General features: G+C 39.8%; 1 protein-coding gene across 9 annotated transcripts in view; it reads right to left on the reverse strand.

The window, feature by feature from the left end:
* MEF2A (myocyte enhancer factor 2A) overlaps positions 1–20,478 on the reverse strand; it is a 98,800-nt gene that overhangs the window by 49,794 nt on the left and 28,528 nt on the right. For all 9 annotated transcript variants that reach the window (XM_081839047.1, XM_081839049.1, XM_081839044.1 and 6 more), the window contains 2 exons: positions 19,156–19,355; positions 4,608–4,811 (listed from right to left, as the gene is read on the reverse strand). In XM_081839047.1, the coding sequence (XP_081695173.1) occupies positions 4,608–4,811; positions 19,156–19,209 (258 nt within the window). In that variant the 5' untranslated portion in view covers positions 19,210–19,355. The remainder of the gene's footprint in view (positions 1–4,607; positions 4,812–19,155; positions 19,356–20,478) is intronic.

Below are 20,478 nucleotides of genomic sequence, written 5' to 3' on the forward strand. Positions count from 1 at the left end.
GGGGTGGGCACAAGGGACAGGACATTTTCAGTTGTGGTGCCATGACTGTACAACATCCTCCCAAGGAAGTATACTTGCATTTGGGGGGGGGGGGAATCTAGTCATCCAAGGAAGGTTTCTGAATGCTGAAAAAGTATGTGTGCCACTGAATATTTTTATTTCTGTTTGTGATGCTGCTCTTGTGCTTTTCATGCGATTTCATACTGCTTGTTTCATTTTTGGTGTTTTATTACATTTTTGTAAGCTTTGTTGGAGGTCTCCCAAGATGAAAAATGAAGCATACCAAGGACGGCAGTGGGATAAATAAAATTCTAGCAGTGATAAACTTTAAAGTTACAGGACTTTATTAGAAACTTCTGAAAGTTTGTATTTATTTTTATTTGAGTATTTATACTAGCTATTGCTTAATACATCTCAAATACTGCAAGCAGCAGTGTAGTTCACACCCTTCTCTTACAATCTGATTTAAGTTAAGTCACAAAACAGTACTTGCTCTCTTGGTTGCTCAAGAACGACTGTGAGCCTGGTAAGCAAAGCAGAGCCATCCAGCTCTACCTGCATTCAGAGTAACCCCCTGACCTAGTACTTTATCCTATGATGCCATTTTCTTGCTCTCTTGAATCTTCAGACCTGTAGCATGGAAAGTAGCAGGACTACCCAGAAACTGACCTCTTTGTTGCCTCATCCAGTGTTGCCACTGCTGCAAAAACCCTTGCATTACACATGGCACTGCACAAATTGCACCATGCAGCAAGCACTGAAGGCTATCCCAGTGCCAGACCCAAGTTTGCTCCTGATGCTGGCACAATGCCATGAACTGTGAAATATAACTATACAATTACATAAAATAAGGTCTGCTGAAGGTCAATGAAGTGTTGCAATTTAGTTCCATTTTCATCTACTCACTATAATTTGCTGGAACAGCCACACAAGGCATGCTGCAAGCATAAAGAGGTTCCATGGCCAAGCAAGGGGGGGGGGAATCCATCAGCTGGCCTCATTTCCCCCCGCCCTTTTCCACTTCAATGCTACCATTCCACTAGGAAAGTAACCTTGATTTTTACAAAGAATCAACACAAAGGATAAACATATTTACCCACAGTAAATGCATTTACTCCAACCCTAAACCTTCTAGTCTAGATTTTACTGTGAAAAGAGGGGAAGGATAGTCAGACACACAGGGTACAAAAGGGAATATATCTAGAAGTCAAAGAAGCTACTGTGATACTTATAAATATAAGTTCATTGGGTAATATTCTAGATATTTCATATGGGAGGAGAGATTCTCACTGGACAGATTAATCCCCATCATCATTATTTAGATTTCTTAGCATTAGGTCGCAGGGCAGGTTACAACAATTTACAAATTTTAAAAACAGTTAAAACAGATTGCAGTCTGTAATCACCCATGTGTTACCTGAATGTAACAGCTAAATTTTCTGGCTGACACATAGGCAAGAAACTTCCATGTACAGAAGGCTCTAGTGCACAGCAAGAACTGTTGTCCATCTCTGCATATCCACAAGTATCTATACAGTATTTGCCAACTCAATAAAGGAAGAATACCTACAAATGAGCAATTCAGAATGTTGACTAAGATTATGTGTCCCACCCATCTTCACCTCAGAAACCATTTGCTACTTGCCTGAGAAGAGACACCACCCAACTTTATACAATAATTTTCATGGTCTGGACAGTTAGTAGATTCCTGTTGCACAAGTAGTACACTGAACTTGAGAACAAAGATTTATTTGTAAACGTGATTAGTAATTATGAAAGGTAACCAATTTTAGAGTCAACAAAAGAACTGGATTTACTTACTAAAGCATGGGTGGAGAATCTGTTGCCCTTCAGATGTTATTGGACTTCAACCCCCATAAGCCCAAGCCAGCATGACCAATGGTCCAGGATGATAGGAATTGTAGTCAAACACCACCTGGAGGGCTAGAGGTTTCCCATCCCAGTGTTATGGCATATAATTTACAGTGGTGCCCCGCAAGACGAATGCCTCGCAAGACGGAAAACCCGCTAGACGAAAGGGTTTTCCGTTTTGGAGGTGCTTCGCAAAACAAATTTCCTATGGGCTTGCTTCGCAAGACGAAAATGTCTTGCGAGTTCCTGCGGGGGTTTTTTCCTCCCCCCCCCCTTTTCTAAGCGCTAAGCTGCTTATCAGCTGATCCGCTAAGCCGCTTATCAGCTGATCCGCTAAGCCGCTTAACAGCTGATCCGCTAAGCCGCTAAGCCGCTTATCAGCTGATCCGCTAATCCCCTAAGGCGCTAATAGCGCTAATCCGCTAAACTGCTAATGGGCTTGCTTCGCAAGACGAAAAAACCGCAAGACGAAGAGACTCGCAGAACGGATTCTTTTCGTCTTGCGAGGCACCACTGTAGTTTGCCCCATGATGACAACTTATCTGTGTGGATACTAAAAGCAGGAAACTAAAAAGTCTCTGGTCCTTGAAATTGTGACCGGGTTTTTTTTAAACAACATTCAGGATTGGACAATCTAACACACAACCCACACTACAGCAAGGGGAGAACGAGGCTCTGTCAACTGAGATGAGCCCAAAGCTTCATCCAAACCCGGGAACATCAGAGAAGGAATGATTCATGGCCCCTCCCTAGCTCCGAAGTTCAACTGAAGTTTGGGGTTATTTATTTGGCTCTGTATTTGCCAGGTACAAGTGCAGAACAATAACGAGTCCCCATCCTTTATCTCTAGCTCAGAGCTGCTAATGGGAGACAGAATCTGCCAAACAGGGCACTCTGAGCACCAAGCAGGTAAAGAATCAAAAGCAGGTCAACACACCTATCTCCAGCTTCAAGTTAGGAGCAGAATTCCTCTCCTCAGCTCCAAGCTTAGAGCTGGGGGGGGGGGGAGAAGAGATGCATTTCAGAGAGATGTAGCACAAGATTGGGCACAAGAACCTGCCCCTTGGGGGTGGGAGCTAACATAAGCAAGTTTCCAGTTGTTTGACAACACTCAACATAATCAGCTGGACCTTAATATAAAGTCAGCCCAAAACAATGCTATAAGTCAGGTCATGTGTGACCAGAGAACTAGGAAAATCCCAAACTACTACATGCTTCCTTCAGTAACAATGCACATACTAGTCAGAACAAAACACAAGCTTCAAAAAATAAAAGTGTACAACTATGGGAGTAAACCTGGAATGAAATGTAGTTCAGCAGAAATGAGAGTATGGTTCCTCCGCAAAAGACAACTAGTGGAATTGCCTGGTTGCAAGAGAGTCATATTAAAGGATGCCCTTAGATTTGATTGGGTAAAGAAGAGTGGATGGAAAAACCATACTGTAAAAACCGATTTTAAAAAATCTAATTTAAACACATATATATTATTCTGCAATGCAGACACTAAATTAGTCTAACGTAGCTATTGCTAATCTCATCTCATATTTGTACAAAGACCATACTCAAGATTTTGCAGAGTTCCTGTTTTCTGAAAGGAAGAATCAGATTCATTCTCTAGAGGTACATACTTTATATAAACTACTTTGTTTTCTTCATTATCTTTATCATTAAATATATAATAAAGGATGCTAACACAACCTGCAAAAAACAGAAAAAACCCTGGATATTCAGCTTTAATGTGGCAAGAATGCTGATACATTGACAAACAAAAAGGGGAAGTACCGCATATACTCAAGTATAAGCCGACCCAAATATAAGCCGAGGCACCTAATTTTAGCACAAAAAACTGTGAAAACTTATTGACTCGGTTCACTACACCACAAACCTGGTGTTGGCGGCAGCAGCGGAGGAAGAACAAGCAGCCCCAAAAGGATGCTTTCGGGCTGCTTGTTCCTCCTCTGCCACCGCCTACAGCAGCAAAGGCGGAGGAGAAGGAAGGAGCAGCCTGAAAGGGCTGCTTGTCCCTCTGTCACCGCCTCTGCCACTCGCAAGAGCAGGCATAGGAGCCTCGGTTGGGAGAGGCACAGCGCAGCGCAGCACCTCTCTCAATCGCGGCTCCTGTGCCTGCCCTTGCGACAGGCGGGCAGTGGGACCAGTAGCAAGAAAGGGCTCCTTTTGGACCGCTTGTCCCTCCGCCGCCGCCTGCCTCACTGAAGTATAAGCCATGGAGGGCTTTTTCAGCATAAAAAATGTGCTGAAAAAGTCGGCTTATACTCAAATATATCCGGTATATCTCAAAGATGCCAAGAAGATAGAATATGTTATTGTTCAATATGCTGAGTGTATTTCAGCAAGAATGCTTTTATCAAGGGCTTGCTTTCTTATTCCTTAGTGAACTCGTGCCATACAAGCTCTTCTGTAACAGAAGGGTTTGTGATCATTTGGCATCTTTGCAATATATTTCTCCTTTCTGTTTGTCATCCTTGGATGCTTCCTGGTTTTGTTGTGTTTCAATTAAATCCATGCAATGCCTTATGAGACAGATTCCTTCAGGAGCAGCCTCCAGTGATTTATTCATGTTTGTTACCCATCTTGGAGAGCTTTGGATAAAGTAATGTATCATTTAAAATACTGTTGATTGAAATTAATTACTTTAGTTACTGTCCAGAAGGGTATGGTTGGCTTTACTAAAACTAAATGAGGTATGAGGATACTCATGGTTACAGTTTTGTTACCTCGACAATATCAGAGTTGGTTCTGCTCTCATGGGGTTCGTTGTATTCTGTATACTTGAGTAGAACTTTGTCCATATCCGTGCTGGCATATTGAAAGAGTTTGTTAGAACTGTTAAAAATGATGAGTGCTATTTCACAGTCACAAAGCACACTCAGTTCATAGGCTTTCTTCATTAATCCAAACTTCCGTTTTGTGAAGGTCACCTAGACAGAAGAAGTGAGAAAGGAATTTGAGAAAACCCACTGGCAAGCAATGTGAGTATGCACTCATTACAAATGGACCATCAAATTGCCACATTTAAACATATGAGCAAAATAGGTTTGAATTCATCATCATCATTTTATTTGTATGCCGCCTTTCCATAGTTAAAACAATGCAGCTTACAATATGTAAAGATTTACATAATTACAAACATAACAAAGTAGTCATTAAAAATAAATGAAACACATCAAAAGCTGTATAACCAAACTGAACATAAAAATAAAGATACAAAAAAATAATATAAAAAAGCAGCAAAACTCCAGGTTTCCAAGCTGATTTGGGAAACCAGGACATAAAATTCAAGCAACAGCTAAATACAGGGTAATATACCGTACTTGTTACATGAAGGTTACATCTAGGTTTTATGCCAGCTAAGCCATGTAACCACCTGGTTGTGAATGATTACACAAGGAAAGGGGATCCAATAATTTGTTGGCACTATTCAATGCCCACTACACCAGAGGGAACTTATGTTGCCCTATGGGCTTACAGACAACATGCCCTGATGTAAATTGATTAGAGATTTTCTTACAATCACATGGTATATAAATGTTGTTTAATAAAATAAGCAAGTGTACTCTCAAGACGGCTCAACTGGCCCCCTCCAACTGAACTTTGTCACTCTGCATCAAATGTTTATGCCTTCAGCCACAATTTGATGCTATAGGAAGGTCAGGCAGAGAGTTCCTGAGCTCCCAAGTCATTTAGCTCACTATGGATATCCTGGCCAAGCAAAACAGGCATAAATAACCAGACTGTCACTTCCTGAGATGGACGTGCAACAAGGTCAGTGTGACTTGGGAGGGGGGAAGTATCTGGAACAGAGAACAAACCAATAAACCTGGTTAGAAAGCAGAGGCCCAGTAGATTTTCAACTAATCTAATTCATTGTGCAAATGTCTGGAGACTAAAACAAAACAGAATGTTTGAGGGGCAACACACACAACTTTCACCCTCATTTCATGAACATTTTGGTTCTTCAAGCATGGGAGTAACGTAGCTTCAACGGTGCTCTTAATCAAAGCAGATATATTACTTGTCTGAAGTAAAGGGGTTGGGAACATGCGACCCTTCAAGTAGTTCTACTCAAAACTCCTATCAGCCTCAGCCAGTTGATGGTCAGAGATAATGGGAGTTGTAGTCCAACATCTGGAGGGCCACACATTCCCATCAGTGATCTAAGGAATGTAGAGAATCTAGGATAGTCTTCCTTATTGTTGTTACTAAAAGCTATTCCATTATAGAAGCTAGTGTGTGAAACTGCTCCAAGACTCAGGCTTTTCCCACAGAAACACAACCAAGTTGGTCCCACAGGAACACAGAATTTCTACTGCAGAAGAATAGACCAAAGCATTATAAAGTTGTTCTTTATCTGAATCCGTCCATGTGCTCATTCGTGCTTCTTTCTGGGACATTGGCCAAATGTGTGTAAGAAGTGGGACCAAGAGTCAAATAAAGTACATAGATATACACAAATCTGGCACACATCCAGAAAGGAAGTTCACATAGCCCTGTTAGGAATGCATTCCTAGATGAAATTATTTCATGGCAAACTTCACGGGGTGGGGAGTTTGTCTACCAGATACTGTAACTAGAAAAAGAATATCCAGAGCTGCCAAAGACAGAGCTTAAGCATGTCTAATCTACAAAGTTCTATTCAGGAATTCATCTGCATAATTTAAGAAACCCACAGAAATGACTGAGGTGAATGTGATATGTGGTTAGCAGCTCTAAAAACAGAACAGACTCTGTCTACCTGCCTCTAGCAGCAGAACCAATTCTTCCTACATATTGTAAGCCAAATCTTTGCAGCATAGAAGCACATCTGGAAATCTAGCAAACTGTTGGAGGCACTGTGAAATACTCATTTCTTAGAAGAAAACTGGTGATGCTCAGATTCCCTTCTTCAAAATAGGCAAAATACCTCCCGAGCAAAAACAAATAAACCCCTCACAAAAAGCAAGCAACAACCCTCACCCCACAAAAAGAAGCAGGCAGTCTGCCCACCTAAACATCAGCAACAAGAGAAAGCTTTAAAATCTCAGTTTAAAAATGGGGGGGGGGATAGGGCACCCTCAGCAGATACAGGGGGGCATTTTGAGTGTGCCATGTTGTCCATGGACACCACATAGGGGTGTTCATTCTAAACCAATTACAATATTCTGCCAGTGGACAGAACATCTATCAATACCTTACCCAAGATTTTCTTGGAAGTATTCATTTTATTCTTATGAGTTTTAGAGAAACAGTGAGGTGTAGTGCTCAGAGAGCTGGACTAGGATCTGGGAGAGCAGTGTTCAAATCCCACTTAGCCAATGAGTGACTTTGGGCTAATCACTGCCACTTGACCTAACCTACCTCACAGGGTTGTTGTGGGGATTAAATGAGTAGGAGGATGATATAAATTCAATAAATAATAACAACAGTCACAAATGCACTTATGAAATAACTGGAAAAGTTTTACGTTTTGGTTCAGAGCAGCAACCTTTAAAAAGTGATAACATATAACCCGTGACCAAAAGATTCTCAAAGTTAAATAAGCATTGATCAGAAGAGTTATGATTTAGTTATTGTTCTCAGCTCAATAATTTTATCTGACTCAGATAATGAGCTTTACAATTAGGTCAATGCACCAGCAGCACTGCTCTAAGTACAGATGGAATTGGGTTTTCCATTAGGCTGCCTGCATTAGCTCCATAAGCTGAAATGATTTCTTCAAGTAAAAACTGTTGTCATACAATTGCTAACCATTTTCAAGAATAAGTTGCTAGAGTAGTATATGTGCTTGTGCTGATAAAAACATGTTTTTGGGGTACAAAATTCCTTTTTTAAAAATTATTTTTATGGGGTACAAAATTCCTAAAGCTATACTATTGTGGACATATAGGTAACTGTTCAAGAAGCTACAGAGCTTAAGCCATAAGCCCTTTAGAAAATAAAAAAGGCAGATTTGTAAACAGTAAATTCACAAGTGGTCTTAGATTTTGTGAAACACAATGGCAAAGGCTCTGGGTAAGTGAGGAGTAAAATATGGACGAGCAGCAGTAAGAACTCTCTTGCCTAACTTCAGACTACTTTGAAGCAGGTCACAGGACATGCTTACAAACCTTTGGTGATATAAAATGATGCGGGGGGGGAGGAGATTCCTGCCCAGGCAGTATCATTCCCACAGTTTCAAAAGGACGGGGCTGGGGGAGTAGTGCACATGCAGGTCTTCTCTGTATACATTCAGAGCAACAAAAGACTGTAATTTAAGGACAGAGATTGAATAGAAGCATGTATCTGCTCATCCAGCAGAAAGAGAGAGCTGCTCTTGGTAGGTAATTCCAATGTTTGGAGAGATCAATTGTGCTTGTGATAGATGAGGTGGTAATCACTGCATCTGAACATGTTTGACACTTGGGGGTACTCTTTTTTGTTCCTGAACAAGCATAGACAGCGCCACGTCTGCGCACGTGCGGGTTGCGATTCGGCGCTTCCACGCATGCGCAAAGCACGATTTAGCGCTTCTGTGCATGCACCGAAACCCAGAAGTAACGTGTTCTGGTACTTCCAGGTTCGGCGCGGTGCGCAACCTGAAAACACACAACCTGAAGCGTCTGTAACCGGAGGTATGACTGTACTTCTGTAACTTCTAGAAGGGACTGCAATAAACCTGCATCTTATGCACATTACACATGACTATATGTGTTTGGCTTTCTCTCTCTCTCTGCTTGTCTCCTTCCTCCTCTCTTCTGTTGCTCCACAAACCTGAACCTGCCTGGGCAAGTACCACTCTGTACACCCTGGAAGCAGGGTTCTTTGGGCTGGCAGAATGGTGGCTCTGTGAGTGGTGGGGATGCTCTCACAAGAACTCACAGAACAATTTGAGTTCCCATAAGAGCATCCTAACCACTCCCAGAACCACTGAACGACTAGCTAAACACAGGGTGTGCCAAGTAGGACTTGCCTGGAAAGACCACGAACTTACAAAACTCTCTTTGCACTGGGTCTGCTTGGGTCTTCCAGCTTCCTCCCACCTCTGATCCTGCCCTTACAGGCAGCCTTATAGGTGGGCTGCCTAGCTGCAGGGCAGCTATTTCTTCCTTCCATAGAGGGGGACTAAGCACATGCCCCACCTATAATCTGAGTAATAATGGCTTTGCAAGCAATTTTACCTATTTGAGATTTTTGCTTTATATGCATAACCCTTGGAACTGAACCCGTATGAACGATGGGAGTTGCCTTTATTGTAATGCATTTTGCAGGGATTGTCAATGAAAACTATTCCGAAGCTCATGCAGGTGAAGAATGCTGTAGCTCACCACCTAACAAACACTGGAAAGCAAAAATAAATTGAACTGTACAGTGGTGCCTCGCAAGACGAAAAGAATCCGTTCTGCGAGTCTCTTCATCTAGCGATTTTTTCGTCTTGCGAAGCAAGCCCATTGACGGCTTAGCAGATTAGCGCTATTAGCGGTTTTTAGCGGCTTTTCGGCTTAGCGGATAAGCGGCTTAGAAAAAAGGGGGGGAAGGGGGAAAAAACCACAGGAACTCGCAAGACATTTTCGTCTTGCGAAGCAAGCCCATAGGAAATTCGTTTTGCGAATCACCTCCAAAACGGAAAACTCTTTCGTCTAGTGAGGCATTCGTCTTGCGGGGCACCACTGTACTAGTTATCTGCCATTTCTGGGTCCAAGTGCAAGCTGCTGGTTCTTATTTTGAACTCCTTCAATGATGGAGAATAACCTGGAAGATCATTTCTCCCTTGAGCTGCCTGGACAGTTCATCAGTTTTGAAGTAAAGACATCTGCTATAAGGTCAAATACACCTCTTTGCTTAGGACCTTTTGCAGAGATTACAAGACTTATTTCAGAAGGCTTCTGGAGGCAATTAATAGGCAGTTCCAAGTTCATTTGATGTTTACAAAGTTTCACAAGCTTTTTGATTTTGGCATCTTATGTTTAATTGCCGTATTTAAATGTTCTGTGATATTTTTATGTAAAACTGCTTGCAGCATAGAAAAGGTATATAGATGTAAATAAGAAGTTTATTAACACAGACTATGCTTATGTAAAAGGTCAGCCCAAGGAGAGTTGAAATTAGACCATTTCAAATGCTGAAACAAAATGAAATGCAACAAATGTACTTTTGCTGTTACTTAGGGTAGGTATTACGCAATGAAATGGACAACTACTACTATACTTAAGGGTCAGACTGTAAAGATACAGAGGAGACATGTGAAAAGTATTCCCCCTGCAATTGCACTAACCCAGTTAACTGGCCCTCACAATAATTGCAACAAACTTCTTCCAAACTCCAATTTCTCTTTTGCTTCACATAGCAGACAAGGAAATTTACCAAAATGTATTATCTAGTTCTATATCCATATATTGCTCAGCGCCAAAAAGACATTACATTTTTAATCCATCTAAGAGCACATGGCTCTCCTCCCACCTTCTCATTTTACCCTTACAGGATGCCAGTTGCTTCAAATTGCCTTTAGAAAACTGCATAGTTTGGGCAGCAACTGTGAGCCAATCACATAACTTATGTCTCACAGGGAAAAACACACTCCATTGTGGCAAAATAACAACATAATCACATAGTGACAAGTTCTTCAGACACACCCCTGCTCTGTGACTATTCTCAATAAATTGAGGCTTATCCCGTGACTTCTAACTACATGGTAACAAGCTATACACAACTTGGTTTCCGTGTGTTATAAAGTTACCATTTGAACAAAATGATAATCCATGCATATCTCTTAATAAAAGTTCATAAATGGTTTGCAACAGTAAGAATGCCAACAACATTCAATAAAATCACCTAAAAAATAAAATAAAAACAAGAAAATAGACAATTGTGTATCACAAATAAACCTGAGCAGTATACTAAATAAAAATTTTAAATGTAAGCATCAAGAGTCCAGAGAAGTATGCGTAAAGTTAAATTTTCAAAAGGCTTTTAAAAATCATTCCTGTCACCACCTGACAAATTACCTGAGAGAGACCATGGGGGGTGCTGTCACTGATAAAGTCATTTTCAAGTGACAATCCACTAGTCATCAAACAGCAGGATCTCCTCATAAGATCTTAAAGATTAATTTAATATGATCCAGGGAGGAACTCATCAAAGTACCCTGGTCTCACAGCAAAACCATCAACTTGGCTCAAAGTATAAAGCAGGCAGTACCTGAATATAAGGCTCCCCTTTTTTTTTTTTCAAAATTCTGACCATGAAAAGTTAAAGTGTGGCTTAAATTCATGACCTTACAAAAACTGGCATTTACGATATCACTGCTGAAACAAACATACGGTAAAACAGAAAGGGTGTGAGTGCCTGCTGAATTTTAAGGGAGCTGCTTATATTTGGGTATTGTCTTTTTTTCTTTTCTCCCCTTGAATTTTAAAGGTGCGGCTTATATTCAGGTGAGGCTTATATCTGAGCCAATACAGTATATAGACCTGGGTGTCTCATTAAACACCCTAACAAATGCTCCAGTGGTGGGGTTAGATTAGTAGGGGAGATGATAAGCAACTGGTAGGGTGGAGAGAAGGAACAGTCTAGATAAGAAAAGCAGTGGATGTCACCCACCCACTGAGTAACTTATAAGGGTGTCCTCAAGTGCAGCTTTCTTCTTCAGGACAAGCAGTTACTTCTTCAGGACAAGTAGTTAATCTCAGCCCACCCACGTGTATTTCATACCCAACCATTTCACTGACACTGTATGGGGATTTGCCCACATTAAAGCAATCCATCTTAGACTGAATCGTAAGTGGAACCGCTGTACCCAAGCTTCAAGTGAACAGCCCATTTTTCCTCTTTTGCTATAAAAACATCTAAAACCAGAACAATGCATTTGAGAAAGCATAAAATGATTTCAACTTTGCACAACAGTGAAGGGCAGGCCTTCTCAGTGTTTTATTAAGTCCGTCAGGGGCTTTAATATGTTTACAGAATCTAATGTTGCAAAAACATAACAAAAAATTCTTATAAGGTCACAGACCTAATTCATGGGGAAAAGTTCTCTTATGGGGAAAGGTTCTCTCTTAATTGTTAACAAAGAAGACTATTTGATGATGCTGACACTAAGTCCCTTTGATAGCCCAGTTACAACCATTTATTCCATCTAGCTCAATTATATAAATGGCCTACAGCTCATTCAGGCAGATAAGAGTTTGTAATTACCACTACAATGACAGTCTCATGTTAATTATAATCCCCCAGAGTATCAGTTACTTTGTATACAGGATAGAGCTGAGACTTCCGGTCGGCGCCAGCGTTTGATGGCGGTCCTAGCCTCGAGCTCCGAGGCAGGACTGCTCCGTAAGTTCGGGTCTTACCCGCTACGGCAAGCGGGGGACCCCTAAAATCACAGGCGCTGAAGCCTGTGAGCAAGGAGATTCGGTGGGCACCTTTGCGCCCCCCCGGCATCGTGAAAGAGCCTTTTTAAAGGCTCCGGAGCGGCATCGGGGTGAGCGCGGTGCTGAGGATCGCTACCCAGCTTACGGAGTGAAGCCGCGTCGCCATTAACGGAGAGCGCCGATTCCTTTCTGAAACTAAAGATTGGCAACGACAATACCCGTGAGTAAGAACGCAAAATTAAAAACGGGACTTAAAAATCTAGAAGATTTGGCTGAAAACGGGAAGGCAAAAATTAAGGAAGTCAGCCTCCCGGATCTGCATGATTAACGGAGCAATGAAAGACTGAGCTGTGATTAAACGGACTTTCCTCTTAACTCTTATTAAACCAGACATCGAAAGGATCTCCCCCCTGTAGTGCAGGAGAAGGGGGGGAGGAAACAGAATTAATTTAACCTGCAAAAGAAAGGGATAAGGAATAAGAAACCTCTGCTGCTGACACTTCTGGTCAGGCTGCCGGAGCAGCGATCGCCTGAAAAAAGGAACTGTCAAGTGAGCTGTCAAAGGACAGCGGCTACAAAATAAGACTTATTTTGAAACATACTCGGGACTTTGGTGGATTACAATTTTAACAGTAAAGTGCTACAAACTAAAGACTTTTAATGGGACTTTTGCCTTTGGACTTTCTGTTTCTTTGTTCTGGGTGCCTTTGGATGGTTACAATTTCCTCCTCTAGAGGGCTTTAGCTACATTACGGAGTATCCAGTGGGATTTTCCACTTGCAACTTTCCTGTGTGAATGACCTTGAGTTATGAGCAACCCGCCAGAAGAGATTTCAACAAGAAGTAAAACAAAGCAGGCTCAAAAACAAGCTCAAAAAAGAGGCTCCTTATCAGGAGCAGCAGCTGCACAAGAAAAAATAACAGCAGCATCAATGGAGTCAATGACACAGGCCCTGCTTAAAATAAATCAGTCACTAGAAGTACTTACCAAGCAATCTGCAGAACTCACTAAACAGTCTACAGAGAACTCAAAGAAATTGACGGAGTTGACAACAAGACTAGACCTGAATACAACAACAATTTCATCTAATACAGATTCTATAAACCGTTTGGTTCAAGAATCTACGGAAACAAGGAAAATAGCTGAGAGTGCTAGGTCCACTGCTGAAGAAACCAAAGGAAAGTTTGCGCCTATTGTAAAAAAAGTACATGAACATGATTCAGCATTAGCCCTACTAGAACTGGAAAGGAAAAGTAAGAATCTGAAATTAAGACTGGTTCCAGAAGAGGAAGAGGACAAGCTCGGGGAATTCCTTACAGACAAATTTCAAGACTTCTGGAATGATGAGTTAGATGGAGAGGAAGATGAATTTATGATAACCTCAGCCTTTCGGATTGGCAGGAAGCAAGGGAAGAAGCCAAGAGATTGTTTAATTACCTTAGGATCAAAGGAACAAAGAGACAAAATATTGAACCTACATTTCCAGAAGGCCTTGGTCATTAAAAATTCTCAGATTCAAATCTTCAAGGATATTCCTAAATACTTTTTGGAGGTTAGATCTCAATTTAAAGAACTAGTTGATCTACTTAAGAAGAATAACATCCCATTTAGGTGGGAATTTCCACAAGGGCTGTCCTTTAGCTACAAAGGGAAGAAAATTAAAATAAAAACAAACCAGGATAAAGAGATCTTTTTGGAAAGAAATCAAGAGGATCTTCAGAAAGGAACTGTCAGCGAGGAGGAAGTACCGGACATCTCAAATCTATCATTTGGATTGAACCGAGCACCGACCGAGGAGGAACAACAACTTGGTGCAGTCGGTGGAAGGTCTACCCAGTAACCAAAATGTCTCTGCAACTCTTTAGTTGGAACTGCAATGGTTTGAACCACCCTCGAAAAAGGGGCCAAGTATTTCATTTATTAAAGAAGGAACATCTAGACGTAATCTGTTTACAAGAAACTCACATTGCCAGGATACATAGAAAACTTTTAACAAACAAGAGATTAGGACAAGAATTTATATCATCAGATAGAGTCAAGAAAAGAGGAGTTGTGATTTATGTCAAGGAAAAATTTGAACCAAAATTGATCTTTAAGGATGACCAAGGAAGATACCTGGCAGTGGAAATCCAAATTTATGGAGAAAAAATATTGATTGTCGGAGTTTATGCACCAAATGAGGGGAAGGCTGAATTCTTTAAGAAGTTGCATGAGACTTTAATGGACTTTTTGGACTTTAAAATTATAATGATGGGTGACATGAATGGAGTCGTCTCTACAAACATGGATAAGGCCCAAAGACAAACAATATCTAATGACGGAAGACTACCAAAGACTTTTTTTGACCTGACTGACACTATGGATCTGATCGATATTTGGAGAACTAGGAACCCTCTGGAAAGGGAGGGGACTTTCTTCTCTGAAGCAAAAATGACATGGACTAGAATTGATCAAATATGGATTTCTAGTAATCTGGCATCAAAGGTTAAAAAAACAGAAATCTGCCCAAAGACCTGCTCTGACCATAATGCTGTCAAGATGGAAATGAAACTGACAACAGCTGGAACCTTTAGATGGAGAATGAATGACACTCTCTTTGGAGATGGGGAAATTTGCAAAAAGGCCCAAGAAACACTTAAAGACTACTTCGAGATCAATTTGAGATCAGACACAGAAAAAAGAATCATTTGGGACGCAAGTAAAGCCGTGATGCGTGGCTTCCTAATACAACAGAATTCAATAAAGAGGAAAAAGCAGAATGAGAAGAAAGAGAAAATTTGGAATCTAATAAAAGAAGGGGAGAAGAAATTGAGATCTAAGCCTAAATCTCAGGAGATATTAAGAGAAATAAAATTTTATCAAACACAATATATGGAATTGACGAACCAGGAAATAGAATGGAAAATTAAACAAATGAGACAAAAGACTTTTGAATCTGCAGATAAATGTGGGAAGCTACTGTCTTGGCAACTGAAAAAGAGACAAAAATTGAACACAGTGACATCACTCGAAGTAGATGGGAAGTCTATTAATAAACCAAATGAGATAAGTAATTGTTTTCAAAGTTTCTTTAAGAAATTATACAAACAAGGGCCAAAAAATGAACAGGAGATAGAAGAATTTATTGGAAAATACGGACTATCAAAAATCTCTGAAAACAACAGAAGGAGTTTAAACGAGAAAATTACAGACCAAGAAATAGAGAGTGCCATCCAGGATATGAAGCTGGGAAAATCACCAGGGCCAGATGGATTAACTGCGAGATATTATAAAGTATTGAAGGATTGGTTAATACAACCATTGAAAGAAGTCTGCAACCAAATTTTGGAGGGGAAAAAGGCTCCCGAATCGTGGAAGGAAGCATTCATCTCACTTATACCAAAGACAGAAACTGAGAAACATCAAGTCAAGAATTACCGCCCTATATCACTTTTGAACGTGGATTATAAAATTTTTGCAGACATTCTAGCAAAAAGATTCAAAAAAGTGCTGTTAGAGGAGATTCACAGGGACCAAACAGGCTTTCTACCAGGCAGGCATTTGTCAGACAATGTGAGGAATATTATAGATATTCTAGAACTTTTGGAAACTGACATAAATAGAAAAGCTGTTTTGATTTTTGTGGATGCAGAGAAAGCCTTTGACAATATTTGTTGGAGTTTTATGAAGAGGAATCTCCAAGGAATGGGGGTAGGCAAGAACTTTGAAAATGGTATAAGTGCAATTTATTCTGAGCAAAAGGCCAAACTTATTGTAAATGGTATGGTTATGGATGAAATTCCAATAGAGAAAGGGACACGACAGGGATGCCCAATTTCCCCTCTATTGTTTATATCGGTACTGGAGGTTTTCCTTAACATGATTAGAAGAGACCAGCTGGTTAAAGGTATACAGGTCGGAACTAAACATTATAAGCTAAGAGCATTTGCAGATGACCTAGTTTTGACACTACAACAGCCAGAAACTAGCACAAAAAGAGTTTTGGAACTTATTGAAATATTTGGTCAGGTAGCAGGTTTTAAATTGAATAAACACAAGACAAAGGTGTTGGAAAAAAATCTCACGGTGGGGGAAAAAGATAGTTTTCAAAGAGAAACGGGTTTGGAAATTACTAAAAAGGTAAAATATCTGGGGGTGAACTTAACATCTAAGAATGTGAATCTATTTAAAGATAATTATGAGAAATGCTGGGCTGAAGTGAAGAAAGATTTCGATATATGGTCAAGATTGAGACTTTCCTTGTTAGGCCGAATTGCTGTAATTAAGATGAATGTATTGCCGAGATTGTTGTTTTTGTTCCAGACATTGCAAATTTTAGATAAGATGGACTGTTTCAAGAAGTGGCAGAAAGATATATCTAAATTTGTCTGGCAGGGCAAAAAACCCAGAATTAAATTCAAGATTTTGACTGATGCAAAGGATAGAGGGGGCTTTGCCCTGCCGGACCTAAAACTTTATTATGAAGCAGCAGCTTTTTGCTGGCTGAAACCATGGCTACTTCTTGAGAATACAGATATTCTGGACCTGGAAGGTTATGATAATAGTTTTGGTTGGCATGCATATTTATGGTATGACAAGGTAAAGGTACACAGAAATTTTAAAAATCATATTATTAGGAAAGCATTGTATAATGTATGGAATCGATATAAAGATTTGTTTGAAAGTAAAACCCCCAGGTGGCTGTCACCAATGGAAGCTAAGGCGGTAAAAAGATTGAACATGGATACAGACTGGCCAAAATATTGTGAAATTATAGAATATGATGGTGAAAAGTTGAAACTACAGAGTTTTGAGAAATTGAAACCTAAAGTCCGAGATTGGTTACATTATTACCAGATTAATGAAACTTTTAAGCAGGACAGGAAACTAGGATTTCAGAAGGAGAGGTCAAAGCTAGAAACAGAATTGCTAGAACCCAATACTAAGAATTTGTCTAGAATGTATAATCTGCTGCTAAAATGGAACACACAAGATGAAACGGTTAAATCAGCCATGATTAAGTGGGCACAAGATATTGGTCATGATATTATGTTTGCTGACTGGGAGCAGTTATGGACCACAGGTATTAAATTTACGGCATGTAGTGCCCTGAAAGAGAACATAATGAAAATGATCTATAGGTGGTACATGACCCCAGTCAAGCTTGCAAAGATATATCATTTGCCCAATAACAATTGCTGGAAGTGTAATGAATGTGAAGGAACTTTTTATCACCTTTGGTGGACCTGCCCAAAGATTAAGGCCTACTGGGAAATGATCTATAATGAAATTAAGAAAATCCTTAAGTGGACATTTGTAAAGAAACCGGAGGCTTTTCTCTTGGGCATGGTCGGCCAATTGGTACCAAAGAAAGATAGGACCTTTTTTATGTACGCAACAACAGCAGCAAGAATCCTTTTGGCGAAGTATTGGAAGACTAAAGAATTACCTACTCTGGAAGAATGGCAGACCAAGGTGACTGAATTTATGGGACTGGCAGAGATGACCGGCAGAATCCGTGACCAGAAGAAAGAGACAGTGGAGGAGGACTGGAAAAAATTTAAAATCTATCTTAAAAATTGTTGTAAAATTTCGGAATGTTAAGATGTCAGGGGATTGGACACTAAGAATTACAGCTATAAATCGAAATTTATAAAGCAGAAACTCTTTTTAAAGAGAATTAAATATAAAAATGGGATGAAGAATTGCTAAAAATTTTGAAATTTGGATGCAGGGAAGGGGAGGTTTGGGGAAGTCGCATTATGTTTGTTTTGTTTTTTCTTTATGTTGTAAAATCAATAAAAATTATTATAAAAAAAAAAAAATAGAGCTGAGGTATAATCCTATCTGAAGAGGAATGTTTTAAGACTTCCCTCACTATGTACTTAGTAATAATAGCTTAAGACAGATAGCGCTGCCACTATCTTGTGTCTGTAAAGGAACACACATAATAAAAGTACAGCTAAATAATAGCAATAGTATATTTCTAAACAAGAACTGGCTGAAAACATGAAAAGTTTCCTTACTATTGTATTCATCTTACTGAACAAATACAGTTAAAATGCTGATTTACTGCTAGATGCTGGGGGCTTCCCCCCATAAAAGATACAAGTTTGTTTTTGATTTTGCCAATAGATTTTGCCACCACCACCCCCTTAAGTCAGTAAGTGTTGATAGTTTCAACAGGAAGCTGGCATAAACCTCTTTTTGGTAGTAAACTTTGAGTGAAAAGAGTACTAGGGCCCGCTTTGGAGCCTCTCTTATAGACTGGTATATCCGTGTCAATGGAAATTTGTATCCGTGTCAATGGAATTTTGCCAGATTAATATGTTGGGGGTGGGAAGCAGACAACAAAAGAGGCCAACCAATTAAAAAACAATATTAGGCAGATGCAATTTACGAAGCTAGTAGAAAATATCTAAATCAATTATGGCCAAACTTGGCCCTCCAACTGTTTTGGGACTACAACTCCCATCATCCCTAGCTAACAGGACCAGTGGTCAGGGATGATGGGAATTGTAGTCCCAAAACAGCTGGAGGAGCAAGTTTGGCCATCACTGATCTAAATGTTGTCATGGCTTAGAACTGCTAGGATTGTGAGATCTTAGTTATTATTCTATATTTTATACTTTTTCTTATTGGTCGTTTGGTCACAAGACTCACACATCACTCAAACAGTATCTGCTCTGTCAACAAAGTGTGTAGAGCCAGATGCTGTTAAATCAAGTTATTGGCAAATTAATGACACAATTACTTACTTAAAGCATTTTATCCCAATTCTTCAGCCAAAAAACCTTCCATAGCACCTTATACTGCATAAGATCAATAAAAGTAAGACAAATCTCCAAACAGGCTTACAATCTAATAGATATGGCACAAGAGGAAAAGGAGATGAGGAGGACTCTGCTATTGGGAAGCCATATGAAATGACCACCTTTGCTTAACATTATTATTTCTCACCTGTCTGTTCCGTTCGTCCATTATTCTTGTGATCTGTATTTTCTTCCTCCCCATTTTCACTTTCCTTCTTTATAATCCAGAAGCACACAAGTAAAAGTATCCACAAACTTTGTATCCTAGCACATGATAGATAGTTGTCTTCCAGGACTAAAGCCTAAATTCTTTTCCACGACCATGCACTGTGCAGTTGTAACGAAAGCCTAGAATGGAAAAACATTAAAATTGGTTTCTGATGTCAAAAATACATATTTCACATATTACAAGTCAAATGCAAGACAACCCAGCCTCTTCTCTGATCAGAATGAAATACAGTGAATTATATCATATGATGTGTTCAACTGTACTCTGATCAAGACATAGACTTCAGTCACAGAACCCAATTCAAAAGTTTGCATTTGTTAGTTACCCAATGGTTTAGAGGTACAAAAGTCAAGAACTATATATATATATATATATATATATATCCTGAGCCAGTCCTTCAGCTGCAACTATTTTATTCTGTCAATGAAATTTTAGAAGTATCACAATTATTTGATATCTTATTGTGGGCAGAAATGTACCAATAACACACGCTGCATTGGTGCAATTTATTTCTGTTTTATATATTACATTATAGAAGTCAAAGTATTTAGCAGTTGTGTTTTAGTACGGACATGCAGAAAACTAGCACAAAAGCAAGACTCTTTCCAACATTTTGCAATATGAAGTTGAACTAAATTGAAGCCCAAACTGACTGGGTTTTGCTCCACCAGTTACTCTCCTGGTTCTTCTTTTTGGAGAATAGTGCATGCTCAAATAGAAGATGCTATTCAAGAACAAAACATCTTTTGAATGCCGTTTAAAAATAAATCCATTCTGAGACTTCTCCATGTAGCACTCCATTTTCCCAAAAGACTATTTCACAGGAACATACAGGCTGACAAATAGCTGAGAAATTCAAGGTTATATTCATTACTGTAAAACTTGCAAGTTTTCGCACATCACTAACAAGCCAATTACCAATCCAACACTTCTTTGCTGCTTGCAAACTTTTCCAATAGGCCTGTGTCACCATCCACATAAATGAAAAGGCTTGCAAGCTGAAACGTGTGCATATGTACTGGGGCTCACAAGTTACATTTTCCTTAAAAATGTAGAAACTTCCTCAGAAATGAGTAGATTATATATATCAGAGACTGCAAATACTAAGCAGATACTACACATTGATGTTTCGGGACCCAATCAAATATAATCCAGGTTAGTACCAAACACACTTTGCCTGATTCCACCCATTGTGAACTATGGGAAATCTTCCATTCTTGGGCAAGGTGATTGAGCGAGCGG

The sequence above is a fragment of the Podarcis erhardii genome (assembly GCF_964252035.2).
Source record: "Podarcis erhardii genome assembly, chromosome: 14".
Taxonomy (NCBI): Eukaryota; Metazoa; Chordata; class Lepidosauria; order Squamata; family Lacertidae; genus Podarcis; species Podarcis erhardii.